General features: G+C 55.2%; 1 protein-coding gene across 1 annotated transcript; it reads right to left on the reverse strand.

Moving 5' to 3' along the window:
- Positions 1-16,349: 16,349 nt before the first annotated feature.
- Positions 16,350-21,243, reverse strand: BLACAT1 (BLACAT1 overlapping LEMD1 locus). The gene is made up of 2 exons (XM_045583047.1): positions 20,750-21,243; positions 16,350-17,299 (listed from the first exon to the last, which is right to left on the reverse strand). The coding sequence occupies exon 2, from the start codon at positions 17,265-17,267 to the stop codon at positions 17,166-17,168; it is 102 nt and encodes a 33-aa protein (XP_045439003.1). The 5' UTR covers positions 17,268-17,299; positions 20,750-21,243; the 3' UTR covers positions 16,350-17,165.
- Positions 21,244-24,111: the final 2,868 nt, after the last annotated feature.

Genomic DNA, 24,111 nt, shown 5'->3' on the forward strand with positions numbered 1-24,111 from the left:
AAGAGCCACACCCAAGGGGCCAAAGAGCCGCATGTGGCTCACGAGCCGTGGTTTGCTGACCACTGAAAATGAGAAAATGAAAGTAACCTGTATTAACTTGTTAAGGAGTTGCTCATTTAAAAATATGGATCCGGTCAGAGTGCAGATAAATAGTACGTTGCAGAATGTGGATGGTTTGGGCCTTTTCAAAGCAAACTCGTATCCCGTTTCATGCTCGGCACACTCCTATGACAGCCGGGAACAGACAGCATCTATGTTGCAGGAGGCCAGTTCTTGTTGTTGTTGCTTAAGTTTCTTTAAGGAAAGATCCCTTAGACTAGGAGCTTGAGTTTGCTGAGACAATCGTGCAAGACAAATTAGGCTGAAACACTTATGCAAGACAAAATGTGACTTTGGGAAAACACATGTCTTAATTAAATACCAGGGATCGGAAGGAGTCACCCGAAAGGGGTTAAGGGGACAGTGGAGCCAGCCTGACTGGAGCCAAATTCCAGCCTGCCTCTTTCCAGAGTGGGTGATGGATGCCAAGTAGGGGAAGTTACTAAACTCGTCGTCTCCTTTGCTTCATCTGCAATGGGGATGGCAGGGGTGCCCACCTCACAGGGCTGTCATGTGCATTTAATGAGTTCTACCACACAGCAAGCACTAATTATGCATGTGCCCTAGCCTCAGAGACATCCTACATCCAGCCTCTTCTCCAGGGGGCTCCATTCTACTTACACTTACCGTGCGACCCTATCATGTCTGTACTTCCCCGATGCTGGGAAAGGACTGAGCACCTTTGGGCGCTTGGTCAGGGAGGCTCCTTGAGTGATCCACACAGAGCCTCTGTGGTAGGCCGTTAGACAGACTGAGCAGAGCAAGGACGATGGGCCAAGTACAGAAGGTCACCAGGGGGAAAGCCCCCAGTGCCTGGCCAAACTGGGAAAACAAGACACCCCCACACACACACTCTGAAAGGACACACCTGGGAAGCTGCTGGATATTCTGAGAGCTGCAGATACATACTCTCAGGTCGAAGGACCCAGGGTGCTCTCTCTGTCAAGAGCACGCCCTCACTTTTCTCATTTTCTTCCTCTCCCCTCCACCCCACCTCACATTGCATGACCTTTACCTTTCTCACTCCTACGCTCTAAGAGTCCCTTCGTTTGCCTCTGTAACTTGTTTCCTGAGCCCATTTCTTCTGTCACTCACTTCTTCCACTTCTGTGGCTTTCTAAATAAACTTTCTCTTCTAGCTGGAGCCTAGTCTCAGAATTCTTTCTTAGCCAGGACTCAAGTACTGAGGTGGCTGAACCGAGGTCCGGTTTGACTCCACCCGTCTAACCCCTGGTGCCATTCCGCTGCCAACAGTTCCAAGAGCCCTGGCTCAGTTTCCAAACAAACATGTAATACACACATTTGCCAACATCCAAACACTGGATGCACCAGACAAAGAGGTTGAAAGTTGGCACGTTTGTTTCAATCAAAGCACATAAATGATAGGCTTGGGTTATTAGGATGCACAAGCATTTTGTTTACATTTCCCAGAATTGCTTTACACACACAAGGAAAGCAGACAGCTGGTGGAACCCCTTCCATTTAAGCAGTTAAAATATTGGAATGAAACAGGCATTTCTAAAATAGTTTTTGGTCAGACCTCTGGGGATTATAACAAGCGAGGCTGACAAAGGATTCAATCAGATACTCTCCTTGGGTGGAGCCCTCTATTATGTGCAAGCTATTCTGTCTGAGGTCATTCTCTTAAAGATTCCCCCACCAGCTCATCCATGGCTCTACTCTCATCATTGTTCTGTTTAAGAATTCCTGTACTCTGCCTGACTGGCATGGCTCCGTGGTTGAGCGTTGACCAGGAAGTCAAGGTTCGGCTTGATCCCCAGTGTGGAGCGTGCAGGAGGCAGCCGATTAATGATTCTCTCTCCTTGATGTTTCTCTCTTTCTCCCCCTCTCCCTTCCTCTCTGAAATCAACTTAAAAAATATATTTTTTCAAAAAGGATTCTTGTACTCTGCAGGATGCTGAAATATCCCATTTTGATGTTTACAGCCCCCAGTTCCCTTGGTTGTACCTGTGAAGTCTTGGGCATTAGCTTGTTTTTTATTTCCTCCATGGCTGCGAACATATTTTATTCCAGTTCTTGAGGGAAGTTTTAATTGCCAATCGACTAGGTATTCAACATGATAAGGTATCTGAACCCCGAGAGCTTCCTCCTTTCGTTAAAATGTGGATCCAATTTCTTCTCCCTTAATGCCACATGCCGTTATTAAACTGAAATAACGGAAATAGTAAAAGCCAGATGTCACTTCAGTCTCAGGTCTGACGCGGGGCACAATTTCCTCTCCTCAAGTTCAATCTGCCCTTATTTACCAGCCCCATCCTTCAGAAGAATGCACAATTTAAATGTAAATGCAATTTACATAGGGGAGCAGATAGTAGATTTGCAGTTTCAATTGCCAAAGAACCATTTGCAAAGGGGGAAATCAGCTAGAGCAAAGATCAGCAGCTGTCAGGCTGCAGTCCCATCACTTGCCATTCTCCTATGACTTTCCTCCTGAAGCCACCTGCCTCTGAGCCTCAGCCAGGCAGGAAAAAGGAAGTGGAGAACTCCAGCATCTTCCCAGATAGTTCAAGGAGCCATTGACTATTGACTGGAAGAGAAAAAGAGAAAGTTAGGGTTTCAATGAGCTAACCTGGTTGGTATCCTTGTTGAAATCATTAACTGACCAATTTCTTTCAAGAAATATTGAGTGCCTGGCTGGTGTGGCTCAGTGGTAGAGCACCAATCCAGGAATCAGTTCACGGTTCGATTCCCACTCAGAGCATATGCCCAGGTTGCAGGCTCGATCCCAGTAGAGGCTGTGCAGGAAGCAGTGGATCAGTGATTCTCTCTCATCATTCTTTCTCTCTCTCTCTCTCTCTCTCTCTCTCTCTCTCTCTCTCTCTCTCTCTCTCTCTCTCCCTTCTCTCTCTGAAATCAATAAGAAACATATTTGAAATATTGATTGATCATCTCCTCTGGAACAGACATTCTAGTTGGCCTAATTTAGGGAGAAGTAGAAGAGAATACAAAGATGCAAAAGCTATAGTCCTTTCAAGGAGCTCATTGTCTCCTTAAAGAGAAAATAAAACAAATACAGTAATTACAAGAAAATAAACTGTTAACAGGAGCCCAGAACTGGAAGCCCTTAGGGTTTGAAGGTTTCATTTAGACTGAGACTTCCAGAACCGGCAATAGTTTGCCTTATAACAGGGGGCTTGGGGCAGCCATTCTAGGAGTGTGGTGAGCAAGAGAGGAAATGGGCCAGGTGAGTAGGTTGGAGCCAATTTGGAGAGGACCACGCTAAGGATCCTCCAGGCATGTTTGAAAGTGTATGAGCAGGTGCCGAAACCGGTTTGGCTCAGTGGACTGAAGGGTCCCAGGTTCGGTTCCTGTCAAGAGCATGTGCCTTGGTTGCAGGCACATCCCCAGTGGGAGGTGTGCGGGAGGCAGCTGATCGATGTTTCTCTCTCATTGATGTTTCTATCTCTCTATCGTCCCTTCCTCTCTGTAAAAAAAGAATCAATAAAATACATATACATTTTTAAAAAGTGCATAAGCAGGACATGACATGATTAAATACATGTTTGACACTGAGTGGAGAATTATGTGTTTATACATTTGAGACAATCGAGGCGTGGTTCTGAACGGAGAATGAGTTGGCAAGACGAAGTCTGGAAGCTACTTGGGGACATTATTACACGGTCCACAAAAGAGTTGTTTCAGACTTGGGCCGGACCAGTGTGGAGAAGGACTGGAGAGGAGGACACACGGTTCATGAGTGATTTAGAAGCTGGAATAGCCAGACCGGGATGCCTGGTCAGATGGTTCCTCTTCACTTCTCTCGCACAGGCCCCACCTCGGTCTAAATCTTTTGTCTTAGCCATGGGCCTGCTTACACCAGGAACCATATGGAGTTTGTTCTACACAGCACTGACCCTTAAAAAATTACTCTGCCCGCCTCCGGTCAGCCCTGGACCGTGCACACTATTTGAAGGCAGCAGCAATGCAGATAATCCATAGCACTCCTCTGTTTGGCTCTGGAATTAATTACACCTCTTAGAGCAAATTTGCCTTCTTAATTAATCTTTCTTAGGCTAATATTAAAATTAACTAATAGTCCCTGATCCCATGACAGCTGGGCAGGGGAAGGAGGGAGCAGGGGAGGGGAGGGAAAAGCCACTCCATGTTACAGTTCAGTGTGGGTCATCTGTGGGGGCCACAATGGAGCTGGGGCTGGCCCATGGAGAGGTGGCTGTGTAACTAGAAGCCGACGCTCTATCCACTGAGCCAAACCAGTTTCGGCAGGAGCAACTAAGTTTAATGAGAGACTAGATAAGGCAAGTTGGAGAGGGCATGGGACATCCATTCCTGTCCTTAAACCAGGTTCTGTGAATTCCATGGCTTAAAGGAGATGCTGTACCATGACCAAAGTGGAAGCAAAAGAAAAAAGAAAAAAAGTGGGAGCATTAAATGAAGCCAAGAATGAAGTGACAAGAGCCAGAATCCCTAAACAACGACATAGACCTTTATGGTACATGCAGGGGGATCTCCAATGTGACCCAGCTTTTTAGCAGCCACACACAAAAAGTCTACCACTTCATACTCATAAGATGAAAACAAAACAAAGTTAGGCTCCGGAGAATCTAGCCATTCCTGATACTTGAGAAGAAGATGGGGGGCAGAGGTCTAATTTAGATTGGATGGTCCTGCTTGTGTTCCTGAATCAAGAAAGCCAGGATGGTTTGGCTCAGTGGATAGAGCATCGGTGTGAGGACTGAGGGGTCCCAGGTTCGATTCTGGTCAAGGGCATGTACATTGGTTGCAGGCACATCCCCAGTGGGGGGTGTGCAGGAGGCAGCTGGTCGATGTTTCTCTCTCATTGATGTTTCCGGCTCTCTATCCCTCTCCCTTCCTCTCTGTAAAAAGTCAATAAAATACATTTTAAAAATTAAAAAAAGAAAGAAAGAAAAGAAGGTCAGGATGGGTGGAGCCACAGGAGCGAGAGCATAGAGAGATGAGAAGGGAGAGGCCAGGTGAGAAAGGAGGACAGCCTGGCCCACGGTGGTGGGGGGGGGCAGGGAGGAGGGGGGAATGGGGAGCAGTAGATTTGAGGGAGATTTGGGAGGGAGAACCCACAGGACTTACTGATCAATCAAATTCAGAGTAGAGAGTTGGGGATGTCCAGGATGACTCTGGCCTGAATCAAAGGATGATTACCTTTGAGGTGGCCCTATCACCGCCTTTCAAAGTGAAGGCCTGGCAAAGTGAAGCCAAGTCACCTACCAGCCCCAGTCCAGAAACCAACTATCGATGCAGCTTCCAGATCAGACAGTTGCCGAGGGCAATGCCAAGTGATCATCACCATGCCCCAAAGCTGGCACCACAGCCACTCCAGCCACGGAGCTAGTCAGGAGAGCCACGTGTGGGTCAGCTGGGCAGTAGAGGAGACAAAGGAGATGCCCCACTATTTAAAACAGCCCTGGGCCCAGCCATGTGGCTCGGTGGGTGAGCATTGACCTATGAACTGGGAGGTCACAGTTCACTTGGATTCCCAGGCAGGGCACACGCCTGGGTTGCAAGCTCCATCCCCAATGGGGGATGTGCGGGAGGCAGCGGATCAATGATTCTCTCATGATTAATGTTTCTATCTCTCTCTCTCCCTCTCCCTTCCTCTCTGAAATCAATAAAATTATCAATATAAAAAACCAAACAGCCTTGGGGGTGGGGTGGGGTGCAATCATGGAGCTGAGTCAGAGGAATGCGGTATGCGTGGTGATGTTTTTATCATAATAGCAGGGGTCCTCAGAAGACATGGCAGTGTCCCATGCCATTTGGGGGCTTGGCTCATCTCAATGCCCCATGTCAAGGGACTTGAGGACTGAGATTTGAAAGGAGCAGGATTTTGCTGGAGGACAATATGCAGACCTGGGGGAGGGGTGGGGAGAGAGTCTGGAATTGGAGCACTCCTGTGCCCGTAGCCTGTGTCTGCTGCCTGCTGCAGATTTCTTAGAAGGGACACAAAAGGTAGCCTGGGGTGTGGGGGGAGGAAGATGTCCCCAAATGCAATCCGGACAGGAGCCACAATGGCCCGGACAGGCTTTGTTTCTGGGACTGTCTCCTCCATCTCCTTTGCCGGGTTCCTAGCTGCGATGTGTCCTTGCAGCCTCTCGCTCCACAAGAGCATTTCTCCCCGGCGGTGCCTTTGTGGGGAGGGAGGAGGGCGGGAGGGAGCAGGGGACAGGGACGGGCATTCCGGGTCATTGTCTGGGATTGAATCCTGGACAGCAGGAGGCTGCTGCTCTCCTCCCTCAGCCCTGTCATCTGTCACCCGGCCAGGGCGGCGGGCGGCAGGCGGCGGGCTGCCTAATGAAGACAGAGAGGTGGTTCCGGCTGTGCACAGGTGCCGCTTCCCCATTAGCAGAGGTGACATTCCGAAACACCGCTCATTACCGAGCAGACATTGGACAGGGCCTGGACACATATTGATGACAGCAGGGCCAGCCAGCGTCTGCCTCAAACCCCGCTGCCCCCGAGAGAGCCAGCGAGAGCTAGAAGGAAGCGTCGTCACTGTCAAACCGCAGGCCCTTCATTGGCGAGGGCGGGAGGAATATGTTAATTCTCGCCCTTCCTGATAGTTAGAGCGAAGTCATTCTCTCCCCTGCATGTGGACCAAGGGTCCTCAGCTTCAGCCACGGAACGCTGGCCAGCTCCTGCCGGCCCAGAAAGGCTGATGGGGTGGGGAGCTGGTCCAGCAGCTGGAGCCCAGGACACCTTGCTTTAGAGATGGAATGAATGGGCCCGGGTCGCAGCTAGGAGGGGTGTCATTAGGCCACGGAGAACTTCCAGACTGAGGGTAATCAGGGAAGGACCAGGCGTGGAATCTCCTTTCCAGCAGACGATGAGCACAGGGCGGAACCCCACCTTAGCCAGGATGGGATGCCCGTTGCCCTGGAAACCAGGATGGCCAGGAACCACAAGGCAGGGAGCAGCCGCGTTTCCGCAGCTCCCCAAGTCAGGAGCAAAGTGGCCATAGGAAGAGGCAGTGGCCCCCCCGAGTGCGCACACAGCCGGGCACATCCGCTGCACCCACAGCCCCCACGCAGCCTGCACCCCGCAGCAGGGCGCCCCGCCCCCGCGCTGCCGAGTGCAAACCCGCAGCAGACAGAACTTGACTTAAAAATAACTGTTTTGACAGCTCCTATGTAAATATGTGAGCGACGCCTGGGCCTGGTTTTCCTTCACATGTGCCCTCCTCCCCTCATCCCTGCTCCAGCCCCTCCTCTGCTGAGGCTGAGACGACAGGAGAGCGCCCCCTGCAGGAGGCTCCCGGAATTGTAGCAGAGGAAAGGGATCTGCCTACAGCAAGCAGGTCAAACCCAAAGGCTCACACGGGCCAGATAAACAAGGTTTGAGTTTATGTGAGTCGCAAAAACAAACAAACAAAACAACAACAACAAAGCTTCAATTTTCATAGAAGCGTAGGTTTATTTCAATAGAGGCATGCTGAATACAAAGCACTGAAATAAATGTGTCATCTTGAATATAAAATAATAGAACATTTTAATAAAAATTATTTTTTTTCTTGAACATTAACTTACCAGACACTGAATAACTGCACAAATTAGTAAGCGTCACACAAATAAACATATTTCTCTTGTCCTCCAAAAGCGAAATATTTCCTGTTGCGCACTCCAGACAAGTCAGTCCAAGACTAATGACGTGGCAATCCGCTGCTAAAATATCCTCTGCTGGTGTTAGCGGAGAGAAATGGTGCACTTGTGTGTAAGGCACGTGAGGGAAATGAATGCAACAGGATTATAGTCATCAGTCACTAGCGAACGTTGTAGTTCATTATTAATAATTATGTATAACAGGATAGTGTAAGAATTAAGTTATCAACATTCTATTAAAACATTTCTGCCAAAACCAGTTTGGCTCAGTGGATAGAGCATCAGCCTGCGGACTGAAAGGTCCTAGGTTCAATTCCAGTCAAGGGCATGTACCTTAGTTGTGGGCACATCCCCAGTAGGGAACATGCAGGAGGCAGGGGATTGACGTTTCTAACTCTCAATCTCTCTCCCTTCCTCTCTGTAAAAAATCAATAAAGCATATATATATATATATATATATATATATATATATATATATATATTTTTTTTTTTTTTTTTTTTAAATTTCTTACATACCGTTATATTGGCTAGGCCGCAAAAATATTCATTGTGGGCTGCATGTGGCCTGCTGGCCGCGAGTTTAGCATGCTTGGTCTAGTGTGTTCAGCCAGTTGGAGGTCAGGGTGTGGGGAAGAGGGCTCGGAAAATCGGAAGCTGGAGGAACCCCAGCTCGATGTCACCGCACCACCAGAGGGGCAGCCTCACTATGCACTGTTTCTCGTCCACTACCTGGGGAAGGAGAAGCTACCTAGCACACAGGTGAGCTAATGTCATAATCCCTGACGTCTCCGTACCTGTCTTCAAATCACAGCTGTCTTCAATTCATTTTAAAATATATATATTTTATTGATTTTTCACAGAGAGGAAAGGAGAGAGATAGTCAGAAACATCGATGAGAGAAAAACATCAATCAGCTGCCTCCTGCGCATGCCCCACAACCAAGGCACATGCCCTTGACCAGAATTGAACCTGGGACCTTTCAGTCCGCAGCCAAAGGTCTATCCACTGAGCCACACCGGTTTCGGCATAGCTGTCTTCCACGCAGTGTGACTTGTTTTCGGAATCTCTGTCCTCTCCCCAACACTGTGCTAGAAGCAATGCCATGTGTGGGATAGGCAGTACCTCTTGCCATTTGTAGTTCTTTCAACTAACCCTCTCCGGCGACTTGTACTGAACCCCTACTTTGTGCCAGGCGTGAGTGAAGTAAATAAACCCTTCAGCATATATTACCTGACCCTCACACAGCTTTCAGGGCGGCTTTACCCAGGGAAGGCAGAGGTTTGGGGAGAGGAGTTGGTTCTCTAGGCTGCCACAGCTCTTGGAGAGAATCGAGATCAGAACCCAAGTCTTGTGCTCCCCCGACCACCATAGCTAATGGGGAGAAAGGGAGGCGGACGCAGAGAGCCACTCATCCTAGGAGGAGGGAAACTGAGGCCCAGACAGACAACGTCACGTGTCTATCTAGCCACCTAGGAAGTACCTGAGCGGGGGCAGAGCCAGGACAGCCAGCCCGTGCCGCTGTCCCCGGCCTTCAGGATGGGGCATCATAAGATGTCTCTGAGGTTTCCTGACAGTCTCTTTGGAAGGAGGGAGGGGAAGGTAGTTGAAGAGCAGAGGAGGAAGAGAAAAGGAAGGAGCGGGTCTGGAGAGTGAAGGAGCATCCGTAGGCACAGTCCTGGCTGGGCAGAGCTGGGAGCTAGGGGAGGTTCATCGTCAGAGCTCCCAGCTACACCTTTCTTGCCCTCTGTCCCTACAAGGTGCCCGTGCCCCAGCCAGATGCCTGCCGATGCTCTCATGATTTCCCCCTCCATCCTAATGAAACTTCTCCAGGAAGGGAATTCGATGCACTCATTGATATCAGGACAAATGCCTGATAACTACCCGGGATTTGCCTCTCTCCCACAGTATCAGTCCCAGAGGATGGAAGCCTAAAGTAAAGGAGAGGAAGCACTGGTGACATTTCAGGGGCCACCCTCCTGGAGAGGAGAAACATTTGGGAGCCAGAAGGCCCACCTGTGACAGGAGAAGCTGCATACAGCACCTGCTCGCACAGTTCTGTCTGGCGTCTGTCTGTAGATACTGGCATAGAGATGTCTCCAGAGTCTGTGCTCCGAACCCTCCCCTCTCCATCCTTCAGGGCTCAGATCAATGTCACCTCCTCTGTGAAGCCTTCCATGATACCTCCCCTCTCTAAACAGCTGCGCTTTCAGGCCACTGCAGCCTCCACGCCCTTTGCTTGTCCTCTGAGGCATCTTGCATCCTTTGAGCCTTGGCATGCCGCTTTTCATTAAATTGTGAGTTCCTCAAGGGGAAATCAATGTCTGGTTTTCCCGTTTCTCCCGCAGCTCCTCCCACCGGGCTTTGCACAGTCGGGACTCAATATCAATCGAATGGATTGAGTTGACAACAGGACACAGCACACACACATTTCCCCCCACCGGGGGTGGGGTGAGGACTGGGGTGCGGAAAGCAGAAGGGCTGGGAGAAGGCACCCCAGCTGACTCCTGAAGAGGAGGGAAACCGAGGTCCCGAGACAGAGTCCCAAGCCTACCGGACCAACAACAAGACGGAAAGGTGCGGGGCGCTGATCTGTCCCAGGTGGTGAGGGGACTCATTGTGTGCGGATGTGCTGGGCACCATGGCGGCTGACTGGGAAAAGAGCAGCCGCCCCGTCAGGAGCAGCTGGCTCTGGAGCTGGAGCTGATGGCCCCAGCTCTCCGGCCCTTCGGTGACGATCTGAAATCTCCGTCCCTCCGATCCAAGTGGAGTTATAGAAGAATTCTTTTTAAAAAGAGTTTTATTGATGCTTCACATACCACGATAGAGTAAATCTTGTTCGCAATAGTATGCCACCTCATAGCATCTTCCTCTCCTTGTAAGTCTGTAAATTCCCATTTGTTCTGTCAGTAGTGCTGAGAAGCCCAGCCAAAGGTCTTTATTCTTTCTGTAAAAAATAAGGGTTCCTTGCCCAACCTGGTTTGGCTCAGTGGATAGAGCGTCGGCCTGTGGATTCAGGGTTTCCAGGTTCGATTCCGGCCACAGGGGCCTGTGCCTTGGTTGCAGGCACATCCCCAGTGGGGGGTGTGCAGGAGGCAGCTGATTGATGTTTCTCTCTCATCGATGTATCTAGCTCTCTCTCCCTCTCCCTTCCTTTATCTATTGATTATATTAAAAATCAATAAAATGTATTTTTTTAAAAATAAATCAAGGTGCCTTACCCGGCCTGTGTGGTTCAGTGGTTGAGCATCGACCCACGAACTAGGTGGTCATGGTGCAATTCCGGGTCAGGGCACATGCCCTGGTTATGGGTTTGATCAGTGCGGGGCATGCAGGGGGCAGTTGATCAATGATTTTCTCTGATCATGGATGTTCGATGTTCCTATCTCTATCTCCCTCTTTCCTCTGTCTAAAATCAATTTTTTTTAAAAAGTATTTTAAAAAATGAAGGCACCTTTAAGTCCACGTGATCATATTGTAGTCCCAAACCACCATCCCTATTCCCTACCCCAGCTCCTCCAGCCGGTTTTATCCCACGGTTTCTCTGCGGTGGGAAGAGGCAGGAGGCCTGCCTTCGCTCAGCTCATGGGGAGCACGAGTGAGGCTCGGGGCTCCGGGCTGTCCCAGGGGCCTCCTCCTAGGCCACACCACCTCCCTTGTTCATGCTGCTCCCTGCCTCCCAGCCTCCCTTCCTCCTCTCCAGAGCACTTGGCGGAAATGCTTGGCTTGTGCCGCCGCTGCAGTGTATCCCTGCGCGGAATACACACGGATGCCCCATCCACCCCGACAACATAATTCATTTACTGCGAAGGGATGTAATAAAGTCTGTTTATTACAGCAATTAACGGAGCGGTGTCTGCCGGCACGCTTTCCAGTGGCAACCGGGAGAAGTGCTGACTCCAGGTGCACAGATCCGGGAGACCGTGCCACCGGAGCCAAAATGAACCCAGTGGAGGCTTAGCGAATGGGTCTCGGGCTCCCTAGAAAACAGCCGTGCAGGAGCAGCTGGGCGGAGGTAGAACTTGGATGCCGGAGTCCAGCACCGTGAGTGCTACTGGGCCTGTCTCCAAGGTCATGGGCTGGAGGTCCTGCACGAAATGCAAGCCCCAGCCCAACCGCCCAGCCGCTGGGTTCATAGTTCACTGAGCTTCTAGGTGGGGAATGTTAGTACCATGGGCTCTCAGGGCACCTTATTACTGGGGTGACGTGGGGGCACAGGGAGAGGACCCGAGGCTGGGACAGAAACCAAACAGCTCTACGAAATCCTATCCTGAAATCCGGGCTTCCCCTCAAGCCCCTGAAGGGAAACATGGCTGGAGGGGAGAGGCGGGGCGGGGCGGGGGGGGGGGGGGGGTGTAGGAGAGGAACCAGGAGACGGTGTTGCGGCCTGGAGATAGGTGCCAACTTGCTCTAACTTGCTTTGGGCATGAGACTGGGCATAGGCATGAAGCCCCGATGCCTGGGGCTTTGGCGGAGGGCAGAGGAAAGGGAATGCTGGTGTGGATCCCCCAGTGATGGTCCGTGTAATGATGGTTAACACAAACCCGCCTCTCCATCCCGCCAAGGGACAGCTGGTGCTGCTAACAGGACGTTCTTCAGAACCAGATCTGGTCTTCCCGGGGCAGCGCCCATGTCTAAGCACGTGGAAACCTCATCCAGAGTGGCATCTCCTTTGCGCTCTGGGGCATACGTGGGTGAGTTTGATTCTGAAACTATTAACCTGAGCGCCGAAGCTGGACACCGAAAAGGCTCCAACATGCAGGGCAGCCCACCCTAAACGGTCCCCGGGTGGTGGGTACCCCTTCCCTCCATCTCTCCTTTTCCTCCCAGGCCCCGGGGAGAAGGGGCTGCATTGGAGGGTGAGGGCAGAGTCAGGCTGGCCTTTCTGGAACAGAGAAAGTGAGGGCTTTGAGCATCATGAACATTGAGATGAAAATAGCAGCATTGCCATGGCAACGAAGGCTGGGAAGAGTCCTGAGGATCTGGTCTGGGTCCTGCCATCTCCCCCTCCAGCCTTCCTCCGCGTCTTGCTTCTCGGATAGAACGGGAATGAGCTGAGTGGAGGGAAGGCTGCCTAAGGAAACCCCAGAACTCCAGAGCTCAGGCTGGGGGTGGGGTGGGAGGGGCGCGATAAGGGAGAATTTCCCGCCTTCTGGAATTTCTCCCTCAGCATCAGTTTCTCCAGAGATAACCTGAGCCCCACGCCTCACCCTCCTGGAGGGTGGTCCTGGTGTGCTGGGCTCCCCCCGGAACAGCCAAGGTTTCTGTCTCCTCTCCATGGTCTGTGGCTCTGAGAAGGGGGCCCAGGCAGGACTGGCCAGGAGCCTGGCACAGTTGGCACTGGCCTAGGGGCATGGCCTGGGCGGTAGATTTACTCTGAAAAGCCACACTCTCTGCTCCTGGGTTGTTTAGCAACACAGCCTTAGGGAACCGTTTGCATTGAAACTGGGAGATGCTGGAGAGGGCTGTCTCTTGTTCTCGAGTCAAAGGGATGGGTGCTCAGTCTTTGGAAACAGATTCTGGTTCTTGGTTCTGGTGGTGTTTTATCCCCAACACCTGTTGGGCCCAGCAACCACCTTCAGGTTTTCCGGACCAGCCTGCCAAGAGCCCACCCAACGCAGGAGCTGGAGATTCCCTCCCCTGGTGAAAGCCCATCTCTGTGGTTATGACCAAGTGTCTGTCTCCAAAAATTCAAGCCACAGCAGATACCACGTGCCCTTTTGCAAGGCACGCCTCCCGGTGAGGTGGGGGGATGGGTCTGGCCACCACCTTTTTGCAGGGGCTGGGAGACAGGAAGCAAATTGCAAGGTCAGGAGTCAGCCGTGGAGGAGCACTGGGCAATGGGGGGCTGCAGCTGTGTATCGACGGCCAGTCACTGGCCCATCCTACCACCAGCACACCCCAAGCCACTGGGCGAAATGCACATTCAGTCTGCGGACAGGGCAGATTGCTGAGTCATTTCCCCTTGCAGGTGGCAAGGTGATGAGGTGGGGTGGGTCCAGTCGGCTCAGAGAAGGGCTCATGGATTCCATAAGAGGAGCAGGGAGTGAGTCTTTGGGACCCCATTTGCAAGGAGTGGTGTGTGTGTGTGTGTGTGTGTGTGTGTGTGTGTGTGTGTGAGAGAGGACAAAAGTGGCACTTGTGATGCTCTAGACAGGGCCTGGAGTTGGAGTCCAGGCTGACACGTGCTCCCTCGGGGCCTGGGTATAGGAAGGCGGCAGATGCACTGGCTCCCTGGGCAGGGAATGTTGGGGGAGGACCCTAGCAGCTCTGGGTGCTTTGGCTTTCCCTCTTCGTACCCCCCCTCCCCTCCATTTCTTGGATCTACCGTAGCATCCCTATTTGCTGCAAGCACAGAGCTGACCAACGGGGGGGGGGGGGGGGGGGGCACAGGAAACCTGCATTCCCCTGGCCTCACAGCCCGGAACCCCACTGATGCTCAGCTTCCCGGACGCAGAGCCTGGGAAGGGGGGAACCTGGAGAACATGAATGCAACCCCTCCTTGTGTTAAGGAACCTGAGTCGCAGAAGTAGGACGCGATTAGCCTGAGGGCACCCCGTCATCAGTGTCCACATGGGCCCTAGCTCTCAGTACCCCACTGTGCTACCTCATGCCTATTTCAGGTAAATTATTGCTTTTTTTCCTCCCCCAATTATCTCCTCATATATAATATTTCTGTTGACCCATATGCTTCATTCAAAGCCCCTGTCCCCACCCCCACAGGAATGGGTAAGGAAATGACATTCTAATTAAAAAAACAAAAAAAACCTCAGCCTGAGACAGGAAGCCCCTCAGGGTCTCGGGCCAGGGTCCCTGACTGCATTCAAGTCACAGGAGCCTTAAGTACCACCACCCGTCACAACTTTATCCCCCGCTCCGCAGCCACAGCCGCAGCCACAGCCACAGCATAGGAAGGGAAATGGTGTGAGACCTTCTCACTTCAGAGGGAGAGGAGGCCCAGGAGACTACGGTTCCCCCTCTTCACCAGGACTCAGGGCCATGCCCCACAGACAAATGGCCAGAGCGTCCTCAGGATCATCTCCTCACTGTGCCCCCTCACCCCCTATGCCCCCCACCCGCGCTCCCCGGCCTCACCCCGGACTTCCCAGTCCCCACCTCCCAGCTGGCGTCTGGGAGAGGTTCGTGGGAGGGAGTTAGCAGGGCAAGACCATCCCACCTAACCACTGGGGAGGAGTGAGGCTGGCACCAGGGCCCAGGCCCCGCCCCCTCCTCTGAAGAGCAAGAGGAAGAAGAGCCTGGACGGCCCTCTGAGGCTCTGGGCCGCACGGCCCTTTCCGGAAGGAACCTCTCCCCGGGGAAGCCCAGAGGCGGAGAGGCAGGAACGGGTCTCCAGACGGCCCCCCTTAAGGCTGAGAAGGAAACAGGGACTGTAGGAGAGGTGTCAGGCTAGACGCTGCTATGCCTGCTCCTCAGGCCTTTCCACTGCGGTGCTGGCCCCAACCTTAGCCTTGGACGCAGACAGGACCACCAGCTGGGAGGCCAAGGGCAGTGGTCTGCCTACAGGCACCGCTGGGCTTCCACTCAGACATACTAGCACCTTGTCCTTGGGCCCTCTCCCGTGTTCCCACAGAGGGGCCCGGTAGATTCAGTATCCCTCCAGAGCCAGGGGAGTGCTGGGGGGAGAGGGCACGCTCAGAGACACGCTCAGGACAGGCTCAAGGCCAACCCCCTGCGGCTGACATCCCTGCCAAGGCCGGAGAGGCTGCGAGGGAAGCGCCCGCTCCCCCCCACCCTACCCCTCCCGCCTGTGTTCTCCCCTCTCCTGACCTTTCCTCGGGGTGAGCCCGTGTGGTCAGGACAGAACACTCAACACCTCTGAGTCCCGGGGATACGGTTTCACCCTCCACCACAGCAGCGCCTTCTCTGGGCCTCAGCCCGCAGGAGCCGCCGGGACACGGGTGCCCTGGGGGCCGGCCCGCCTGCCTCTACCCTTGAAAGCTCTTTGCCGCGCCAAGGCCGCCGCCACAGTCCAAGAACCAGGGCGTTTTCCTCTGTCCTTGTGACCCCGAGGGCCTTTATTGCCGCTTCCTGGAGAGAAGGACTTCTGTGTACAGTTCTTTGGGTATAAAAGGGAATTGCAGATCTTGGAAGGCTGTGATGGGGGAGAGGGGGCCGGGGCCAAGGACCGGAGGAGAGACATCTGAACTTGTGCTTCGGCTTCACGAGCAGGAGCTGGCCGGGCCAAGGCTGCCCGGATGCAATGCACCCTTGCTCCTCCCGGGCTCCGGAGGGACCAGCAGAAGAGGTCTCCTGCCCTCCCCACGGCCCAGAGAGGCCCACATGCCAAGGAAAGGGGCACACGGCCCCTCTTTCTGTCCCGGGCCCGGGTCTCCCCTGCCCAGGACACCTGTGCTGTGGGAAAGGCAGCTGTGTCCCTGAGTGGAGGGCTGCTGGGCTGACGGCTGCTGGGCTGAAGCAGAGGCAGACAGACTGCAGAGGCAGGAGCTGCTAGTGTCTGCGCGGGCTCTGCTGTCCGCGTGGCCCTCTAGGCCCACGACAGGCTAAGTTACATCACAGTCGGGGGAGGGGGGGAGGAAGGAAGTAGTTTTTTGTTTGCTTCCTACCTCCTGGAAATAGGCTGGGAACGGGGCAGAGGAGACTAAGAGTAAAGTCCTAGAGGTCCCCCTCCCCCAGAGTTTCCCCTAAAGGCGTCCCATGCAAACAGGTCCCCCCTGTGGCTTCTGAGAGAAGCAAGTGGGGGAGACAAAGAGACAGGGGAAGGGAGCACACGGCTCAGGGCTCAGTCTGGGAGAGGGCCCCTCAGTCTGCCCTGGAGGCAGGCCCTGAGGGGTGTCGGAGCCTAGGGAACAGCTCTCCCACCTGAGCTGCCGGTAGAGCCGGAAGGAAGGGAGTGGGCAGAGGCCAGGGCTGCAGGGGCGGTTGCTCTGTGGAGTGTGGGGAAGAGGGAGACACACCTGGCCACCCTACTCAACCAGCCTGCCCCTCAGGCCTGGCTCCATCTGGCCCAGGGGATTCTGGGAAGAGACTCATCTCCCACAACCACAGAGGCTACTGCTGCGGGTTCTAGGAGAGACCCCACTCTGGGCTCCGATGGGCTCGTCTCTCTGTCCAACGGGCACAGCCGAGCTGTGGCCTCCTGAGGAGTCAGCGCTGCGGGGAGCTCCTCGGGCGAGCAGACCAGACCGTGTCCAGTTTCCTCATTAGCAATAGTAAGGCTGAGGTGTCTCAGGGGAGAGGTACCCTGAGCAGAGCCTGGAGCCTCGGGGCAGGAAGACGTGTCTCTCCAGGGGCCTCTCGGGGCTCCTGGTAAGGTCCTGGGCCTCCCTTGGAGTGACTGGGACCTCTCCAGGGGGGTCTCCAGGGACTAGAAGCCAGGGGCCTGGACTGATGCCCTCGGATTGGATGCAGTCAGGCCAAGTGGAGAAGGGCCGATGCTGCCACCAGCCTCAGCCAGAGGTGCCCGAGGCCCGGCACCCGCTCACACCGCTGTTTCCCGCTCCCTGCGCACGTTCTCCTTCTTCCTCTTCATCTTGCAGAAGCCGTGGAAGCCACAGAAGCAGGCGAAGGTGAACTGGGGCATGCCCTAGGCCAGGCCGGGGGCTCACCTGAGAGCTGCAGAGGAAGGCCGGGAGGGCAGGGGCGGGAGAGAGACAGGAGAGAGGCAGCTGCGGTTAATGTCTACCGGGGGAAGGGCCACGACACCAAACAGCAGCTCAGAAACCCGTTTCCTGACCTGTGCGGAGCTGGAGCTGACGGCATTCCTGGAGTGGAGCGGTCCGAGTCCCCGGCAGGGAGGAGAAACTGCCAGCTGACCGCACTGCTCCCCTCCCACTCCCTCCGCCTAACCTCATCACCACACCTGCGGTTGGAGACAGGAAGCAGGCTGACTCAGAGCAAGCTCTGCCCGGGCCCCTGTACACAGGTTAGGAGGGAGCGTTCCACTCAGGTCACAGGGTCTGATGATGCCAACGCAGGACTGTGTGGACCTTGAAGAAGGCCCCTCGTCCAGCACAGCCTCGACCTTGACACCTGGAACTGAGTCCCGGCTTCCTCCCTTCCCTGGCAGCCCCCATGTGTCTGAGGCCCTCGGGGAAGTCTATAGGGGACATAATGCACTTGCTTTGACCGCTTCAGGGCAGCACACATCTGTCCTCACGCAGAGAACAGAAAGAAGCACAGCGGTGTGGCTCAGTGGTTGAACATCCACCCCATGAACCAGGTCATGGTTCGATTCCCCGTCAGGGCACATGACCATGTTTGGGGCTCCGTCCCCAGTACGGGGTGTGCAGGAGGTAGCCAACCTATGATTCTCTCTCATTGATGTTTCTCTCTCTCTCTCTCCCTTCCTCTCTGAAATCAATAAAACCATTTATGTATCTTTTTTTAAAGCAGTGTTCTTTTAGCCAACAGGCTCTTTTATTGAGCACCTATGCTGGGCAGAGGGCTCAGGAGGAAGGGCCATCAGGATAAAAGTATAGTTTCTCCCCGGGCACAAAAGAAATCTGAGGTTGAGGCTGTGCTTGCCCCAGCTGGGCATGTGGTCCTCTACCTTTGGGGTCCCCCTGGTGTCTGAGGCAGTCAGTCTGGGGGTAGGAGGGGCTTCAGAAGATACACTCAGTCTGTGCGAGCACCCCTTTCTCCACACTCCTGTGGCCCCCCAACACACACACACACACATTCCTCCAGCTCACTCCTCTGCCCTCCCGCCTGCCGAGAGGGCAGAAGCGCATTCATGTCAATTCAAGCGGAGCAGCTGGGCCCAGAGGAAAGCCCCCTGTGTGGGCCAGGGGCTGGCCTCCGCCCTGCGCCTGCCTGAGTCACTGCTCTGCGAACACAGAAGGCAGCCCGGCCCAATGCCCAGAGGAGGGGGAGGCAGGGGCTGTGGAGAAGCAAGCACGAGGCATGTCCCTGGGCCCAGACCCTCTTGCAAGAGATTGCATGGATGTCCCAGGCCCCAGGTGCTGGGCACCCCTGCAGTGTGTCCACTGTGTTTGAGGAGCCTGGCCTGTGCCCAGGGATGGCTCTCTGGACAGTTGCAAAAGTCTGGCCAACCTCGTTCTGGCAGACAAGCTCCTTCGTGCTTCTCCAGATAGGGCAGGGGGCCCAGCTGGCAGGCCCTCCCCAAGCACAATGCCCACGGTCCCCTCGCCCGTCGGGTCCCGGGAATGCAGTGACCGACGGTCACTTATAGGTGCGATGCATTTGCAAGGGCCAGCTGGGTGGGCAGGAGGCCCGGCGTGAGTCAGCACGGGCAGGTAGACTGGTTTCATCACCCGCTTCCCAGCGCCGTCCAGACACCCACTCTCCCGGAGTATATATAGAAAGCGGGAGCAATCTGCTCGCCGTACATATAGCCAGCGCCAAGACATAACTACTAGATTTCTAGATCTCTCTCCCGCAGCTGTCTCTGGATCCCTCCGAGACAAAACCTAGAGAGAGGCAGGTGTCTCAACTGGGGCTTGGGTGGCCGGGTTCTATTCCTGGCTCTGACGCTGGCACGCTGTGTCCCCCCCCGGGCGATGGCTGTCCTCCACTGGGCTTTCATTACCTCTTTTCGTCATACCAGGAAGCTCATCAAGGTTTAACGCTTAGACCCCAAACCGCTGGGAACCCTCGCTTGATCAGGGAGGGAGAACGGGGGCGGGGGAGAACGGGGGTCCCCTTGCAATGGGTAGTCGTACATTTTCTTTGCTGGGGGATGTATGTCAAGGGTACTATCTACAAAGCATTCCCACGATTACGGGGAAACTATCTGGGGTTAAATCAACAAAGCGGATGTGGGGAAGGAACTGCTGAAGAAAACAAGCCAGGCAAGTAGCTTGGCCCATAACTGCCCTCTCGCACACCCCCTCTCCCCCAACTCAGGGTTCCAGGGTGTAAAGATCCAACCCCTCTCTCTACCCGCCTCCCCTCCAAGGCCAGCTTTCTTAAAAACAGCAAACTGTCCCCTGACATGATGGGTCCCACTGGCGCCTTTGGGAAGGTGAGGAGATCCTGAGGATTTGGCTCACTGGAGGGAGTTGGGGGGAAGGGGAGCCAGGACCTCCGGAGGAAAGGAGGTGCGCTCAGGTGCTGGGGCTGCAGTGGCTTCCCAGAGGGGTCCAGAGCTGACTGCCTCACGGGATTCCTGGGCCCTTGTTTCTAAGGACAGAGAAGAGCCAGGCTCAGGTCTTTGGTTCAAAATGCTCTGGGCATCCCCTCCCCTCTCCACCAGCCCCCAGGGCCCTCCCTGTGAGGTGCATGCTCCGAGCCCTGGAGGCAGTCTGGACTGTCTGTGACTCACAGGTCCCCAGCCAGCCCCAGGGGGGGACATGGAGCAGAGAACCCCTTCCCATTTTAGTTTGCCCACTGTGGGGCCCCGCCCCCTCCCGCGGCCCCAGCAGCAGGTGCCTGGGGACCCTTTGCCAGGGCCGTGGTCTCTGCTGCTGCCTGCTTTGCCCCCCGTCTTTGTCCCTTCACTCAGCAGCATTAGCTGGAGGGCTCCCTGGTGAAGTCAGATCCCCACCATCATCCCAAACCACAGGAGGGTCCCAGCCTCCCTTGGTCCTCACCCTCACATCTCCTCTCTTTGCCAAACACCCCCACGGGGTCCCCCATCCAAAACCTCCAGTGAAAATGGGGCAGAGACCGCTTAACAGGTGGAAGAAGCAAGAGGGACTCGGAACAGGCGAGACGCTAAGATGAGAAGACAGCCAGGGCTCCGGGCTTGCAGACCACAAACTCCTGGGTGTTTCCCATTCTGGCGGTGTCCCCTCAAAGTGGGCGGCAGTGGGGGTTGGGAGAGAATTGTAAGTGTTGGTACATGCCAGGAATTCTCTAACAAGAAAAGGGATCCTGTGCCTCCCACCCCCCACCCCCTCACCTCCAAAAGCAGAAGCAGAGTATCTTCCTCTAGGCTCCTCACCCCCCATCTTACACCCACCCCACCCCCGACCCCAGGTAAAGGGCAGAAAGAGAAGTGACCCAGGGAGGAGGGACACCCTCGGCCTCTAGAACAATGCTCAGCCCCCCCCCGCCCCGCCCCCTCAGCACCGGGCCTCCGTAATTAAAATATGAATTCACCTTCCCTCCCCGAGCCATTCATCACGGCGCAGGGAAGCAGCTGCGGCCTGGGAGACCGGATTTGGGGGATTAACTCAGGCGCTGGAGCAGACACACCAGGAGGAGGAAGAATTAGAAAGGAAGGGGGTGAACTGGGTTTTCTCTCCCCACCTCCTCCCTCTCCCGCCACCACTGAGCCTCACACCCCACCCCTTCCCCCCAAAGCCTGGCCTCTGCAGGTTTCTGGGAACTGTAGTCTCCAGGACTGTGTTGATAAACAGGCAGGCCAGGGGTGGGTGGTGGCACAGACTACAGATCCCAGGACTTCTTCCCGGAGTTGGCAGCAGCAAAGCTGGGCACAGGCCTCGTCTGGGAGAAGCCCGAGTTCTCCTTGGAGATTAACTCCTTCTTGGCCTGCGAGAGGCTGGGTCCCTGCCTCTGGCTGGCTGAGCACTCTGGCATCTGCAGGAAAGTCCTCTCTGCCCTCCATGGCTTGCTCACTCATGTAGAGGGGAAGCTCCTCCCCCCCCCACACACACACACACCTGTCAAGACTACAGGGGCACCCACACACTGGCCATTGGTTCTGAGGGACCCAGCCGTGGGAGCCGGCAGAGTCTCGAGCATAACTGAGGGCCCCCACAGCTCAGGACCCAGTGGTCCAAACTGTCAGTCCCAGAAGCCCCCCGCCCCCAGCTCACACGTGATGCCCCCCCTTGTCAAGATGAGCCAGATTGTTTTCAACAGAAAGGGGTGGTTTTAGCAGTCAAACTCCGTCTCCACTAAGACACAGGACAAGAACAACCAGAGATCCGCTTGGACCTCAGTGTAGTTAAACATGGAAGCACTTTCCCCATGGAGCCTTCTGCTGGCTGTCTCCGAGGACCACGGGAGACTTAGATGGCTCAGAATGCTAGGTTCCAGCTGTCTGCACCAGGGAACAGGAGACGCAGCCCTCTGATCTGCAAGTCGTGCCGGGAGAGAGGGCGTGGGGCCCACGACAGAGAACAGAAAGCTGCAGCTCTAATCCCGGAAGCTCCCCTGCCCGGGCCCATCCAGGTGAACTGGCCCAGGTGCGCTGCTGAGCTGTGCGCTTGCTTTGTCCCTGCTCCTGACAACTTACTACCTTCACCCCCGCCCTCACCCCCTTTCTTCAAGCTTTCAATTCCATTCATTCGACAACCATTTACCCAGAAGCCCCTACTGAGCCTTGCTGGAGCTTTAGTCGCTGGAGCAGTCATCTGCCCCCATGGTCCCGGTCCCGCCCAGTGTTGGGGCCTTCCTGCAAACTGGGCGACACGGGTCCAGCTGCAGGAGGGGTGCTGCTCCTAGCTGGCTTCTCACCTAGGAGACCCGGAGCTAAGGGAGGCAGACCGGTGCTGGGGTGTCCTCAGGGCGTGACAGGAAACAGGATAGGCTGACACTGAGCCAGGGCAGATGGATAAGGAGCGGGGAGGGAGGTGCTGGCCACCTCTGCTCTCTGGGCGGGAGAACCAGAGGTGAGTGAAAACCCTGGCAAATTCTCCTCTCTGTTCCCAGCACCATTGAAGTGGCTTGGATCCGCCCCAGCAAAACCCAGTTGGCCTGGGCTTTCTCTTCTTGTTGGATTCCTGACCCCCAGCTCTCCGGAAAGGAAAACCAGTGATTAGAGTTGGGCCCTGGGGGCAATTTGTAGACAGACGTCCAAGAGGGACGTGGTGAGAGCCCCTCAGGTGGGAACAGCACTTTCCAGTTCTGAGCACTTTGCCATGCACCAGCTGGTCGGTGCTCCCAGCCTCTGGCGTGATGTGGCGAGAGCACAGGTTCAAACCCCAGCACTGCCCCTTCCCGGCCGTGTGAACTTGGGCCACTTTCCTAGCTCCCTTGAGTCTCAGATTTCCCACAAGTGGGATAATAATAGTTCCTTTCTCAAGGGTTGCTTCCAGGATGAAATGAGCGAGCACAGGTATGATGGACAGAATTGGGTCTGACACATGGCGGGTATGAGGTAGGTATCGGCTGGGAAAATGAAAGGCTCTGAGGCATCACACGTAACTTGCCTTCTGATTCTCCCTATCAAACATAGTCCTCTGGCTCTATATTTGGTCTGTCTTAGGCAGACTGGGGGCTGGAAGGGGAGGGGAGGCGAGGGTGCTTCCTCCGCTCCTCCCGCCAGACTGCCTGCCTCAGCTCCCTCTGCGGAGTCCTCCAGGGCGGCAGGGGTGCAGGTAGGCAAGTTGCAGAGAGGACCAGGTAGGGGGAGCCAGGCGGGAGAGGGCAGGGAGAGCAGGTCTTTCATAGATTCAGCGGGAAGGGAGGAAGTGCCTGGACAGGGTAGCAGGCCAGGAGCTGGGATCCTGGGCTCCAACCAGAGCCTGTGGGGGTGGCTGCTTCCTGCTTTCTCTGCTGAAGTTCCTCTCTCCCAGTGGCCAGCCTGAGTCCTCCCATGTCAGCCACGGAGAGGACCCGGGTCTCTCTTCCCCCGACAAAGGCTGAGGATTCGAGCCGACCACGAGGAGTGAGTGAGGCCGAGAGGCAGAGGCTGTCCTGGAGGTACTGAGCAAAGGTCCAAGTGCCAAGTGGCCCAACATTCCTGACTCCAGCCCCCAATCCCAGGGCGCAGGCCAGGCCTCAGTGACGTGGCAAGGAGGCAGGAGCTGACAAAGGCAGGAGCTGACAGAGACCTCCGCGCCCCTGCACGTCTCTTTCCAGCCTCTTCATTTCAGAGTGAAGGACCAGGACCAGAGAGGGGAAGTGACTTGGCCAACGTCACACAGCCTAGCCCCAGACCCCCTGCATGCCCCGCCCCCAAACCGAGCCCCATCGGGTGCCCCTTCCCGGCGGTCTCCCAGCCTGGTCCTGAGGGAGACGCAGACGCTGCAGGAGAAGGAGCAGGCCCCTCACTGTAGCCCATGGCTTTTAGCCCTACATGAGTTCCAACGGCAATCACATAGGAATGAAAAGCCATAGGCCACAGCAGAGCGGAGGGGGTCCGGCAGCAGGAATCACAAAAGGACTCGGGGAGCTGAAGGGACTTGGATGCCCTCATGCCCCTTCCCACCCACCCACCCACACTGCCTCCTCTGAGGTCCTGGGCCCCCCAGGTTACATTCTCTCACCGGCTGGGCCGGCCCCAGAAGCATGAAAGCCATCCCAGTAATGAGTTCCCGGTTCTGGGCCCACAAAAGCCCTGCACAATGGGCCTCCCTCCGGGATGAGGGGTGGCTTCCAGGCCATAAAGGACTCCTCCAGGCCCCTTAATTAGCCTCCAGCCCCTGCCCAGGGGCCTTCACTGCACCCCCCACCCCACCCCCAGAGAATAGGGCCGGATCTTTTCACTGCACTGCTGCAGGCCCAGGACCAGCCCCGTCGGATGCTCCCCTTACCAAGTTTAACCCTTTCTA

Source organism: Pipistrellus kuhlii, unplaced genomic scaffold, assembly GCF_014108245.1.
Source record: "Pipistrellus kuhlii isolate mPipKuh1 unplaced genomic scaffold, mPipKuh1.p scaffold_m20_p_18, whole genome shotgun sequence".
Classification (NCBI taxonomy): domain Eukaryota; kingdom Metazoa; phylum Chordata; class Mammalia; order Chiroptera; family Vespertilionidae; genus Pipistrellus; species Pipistrellus kuhlii.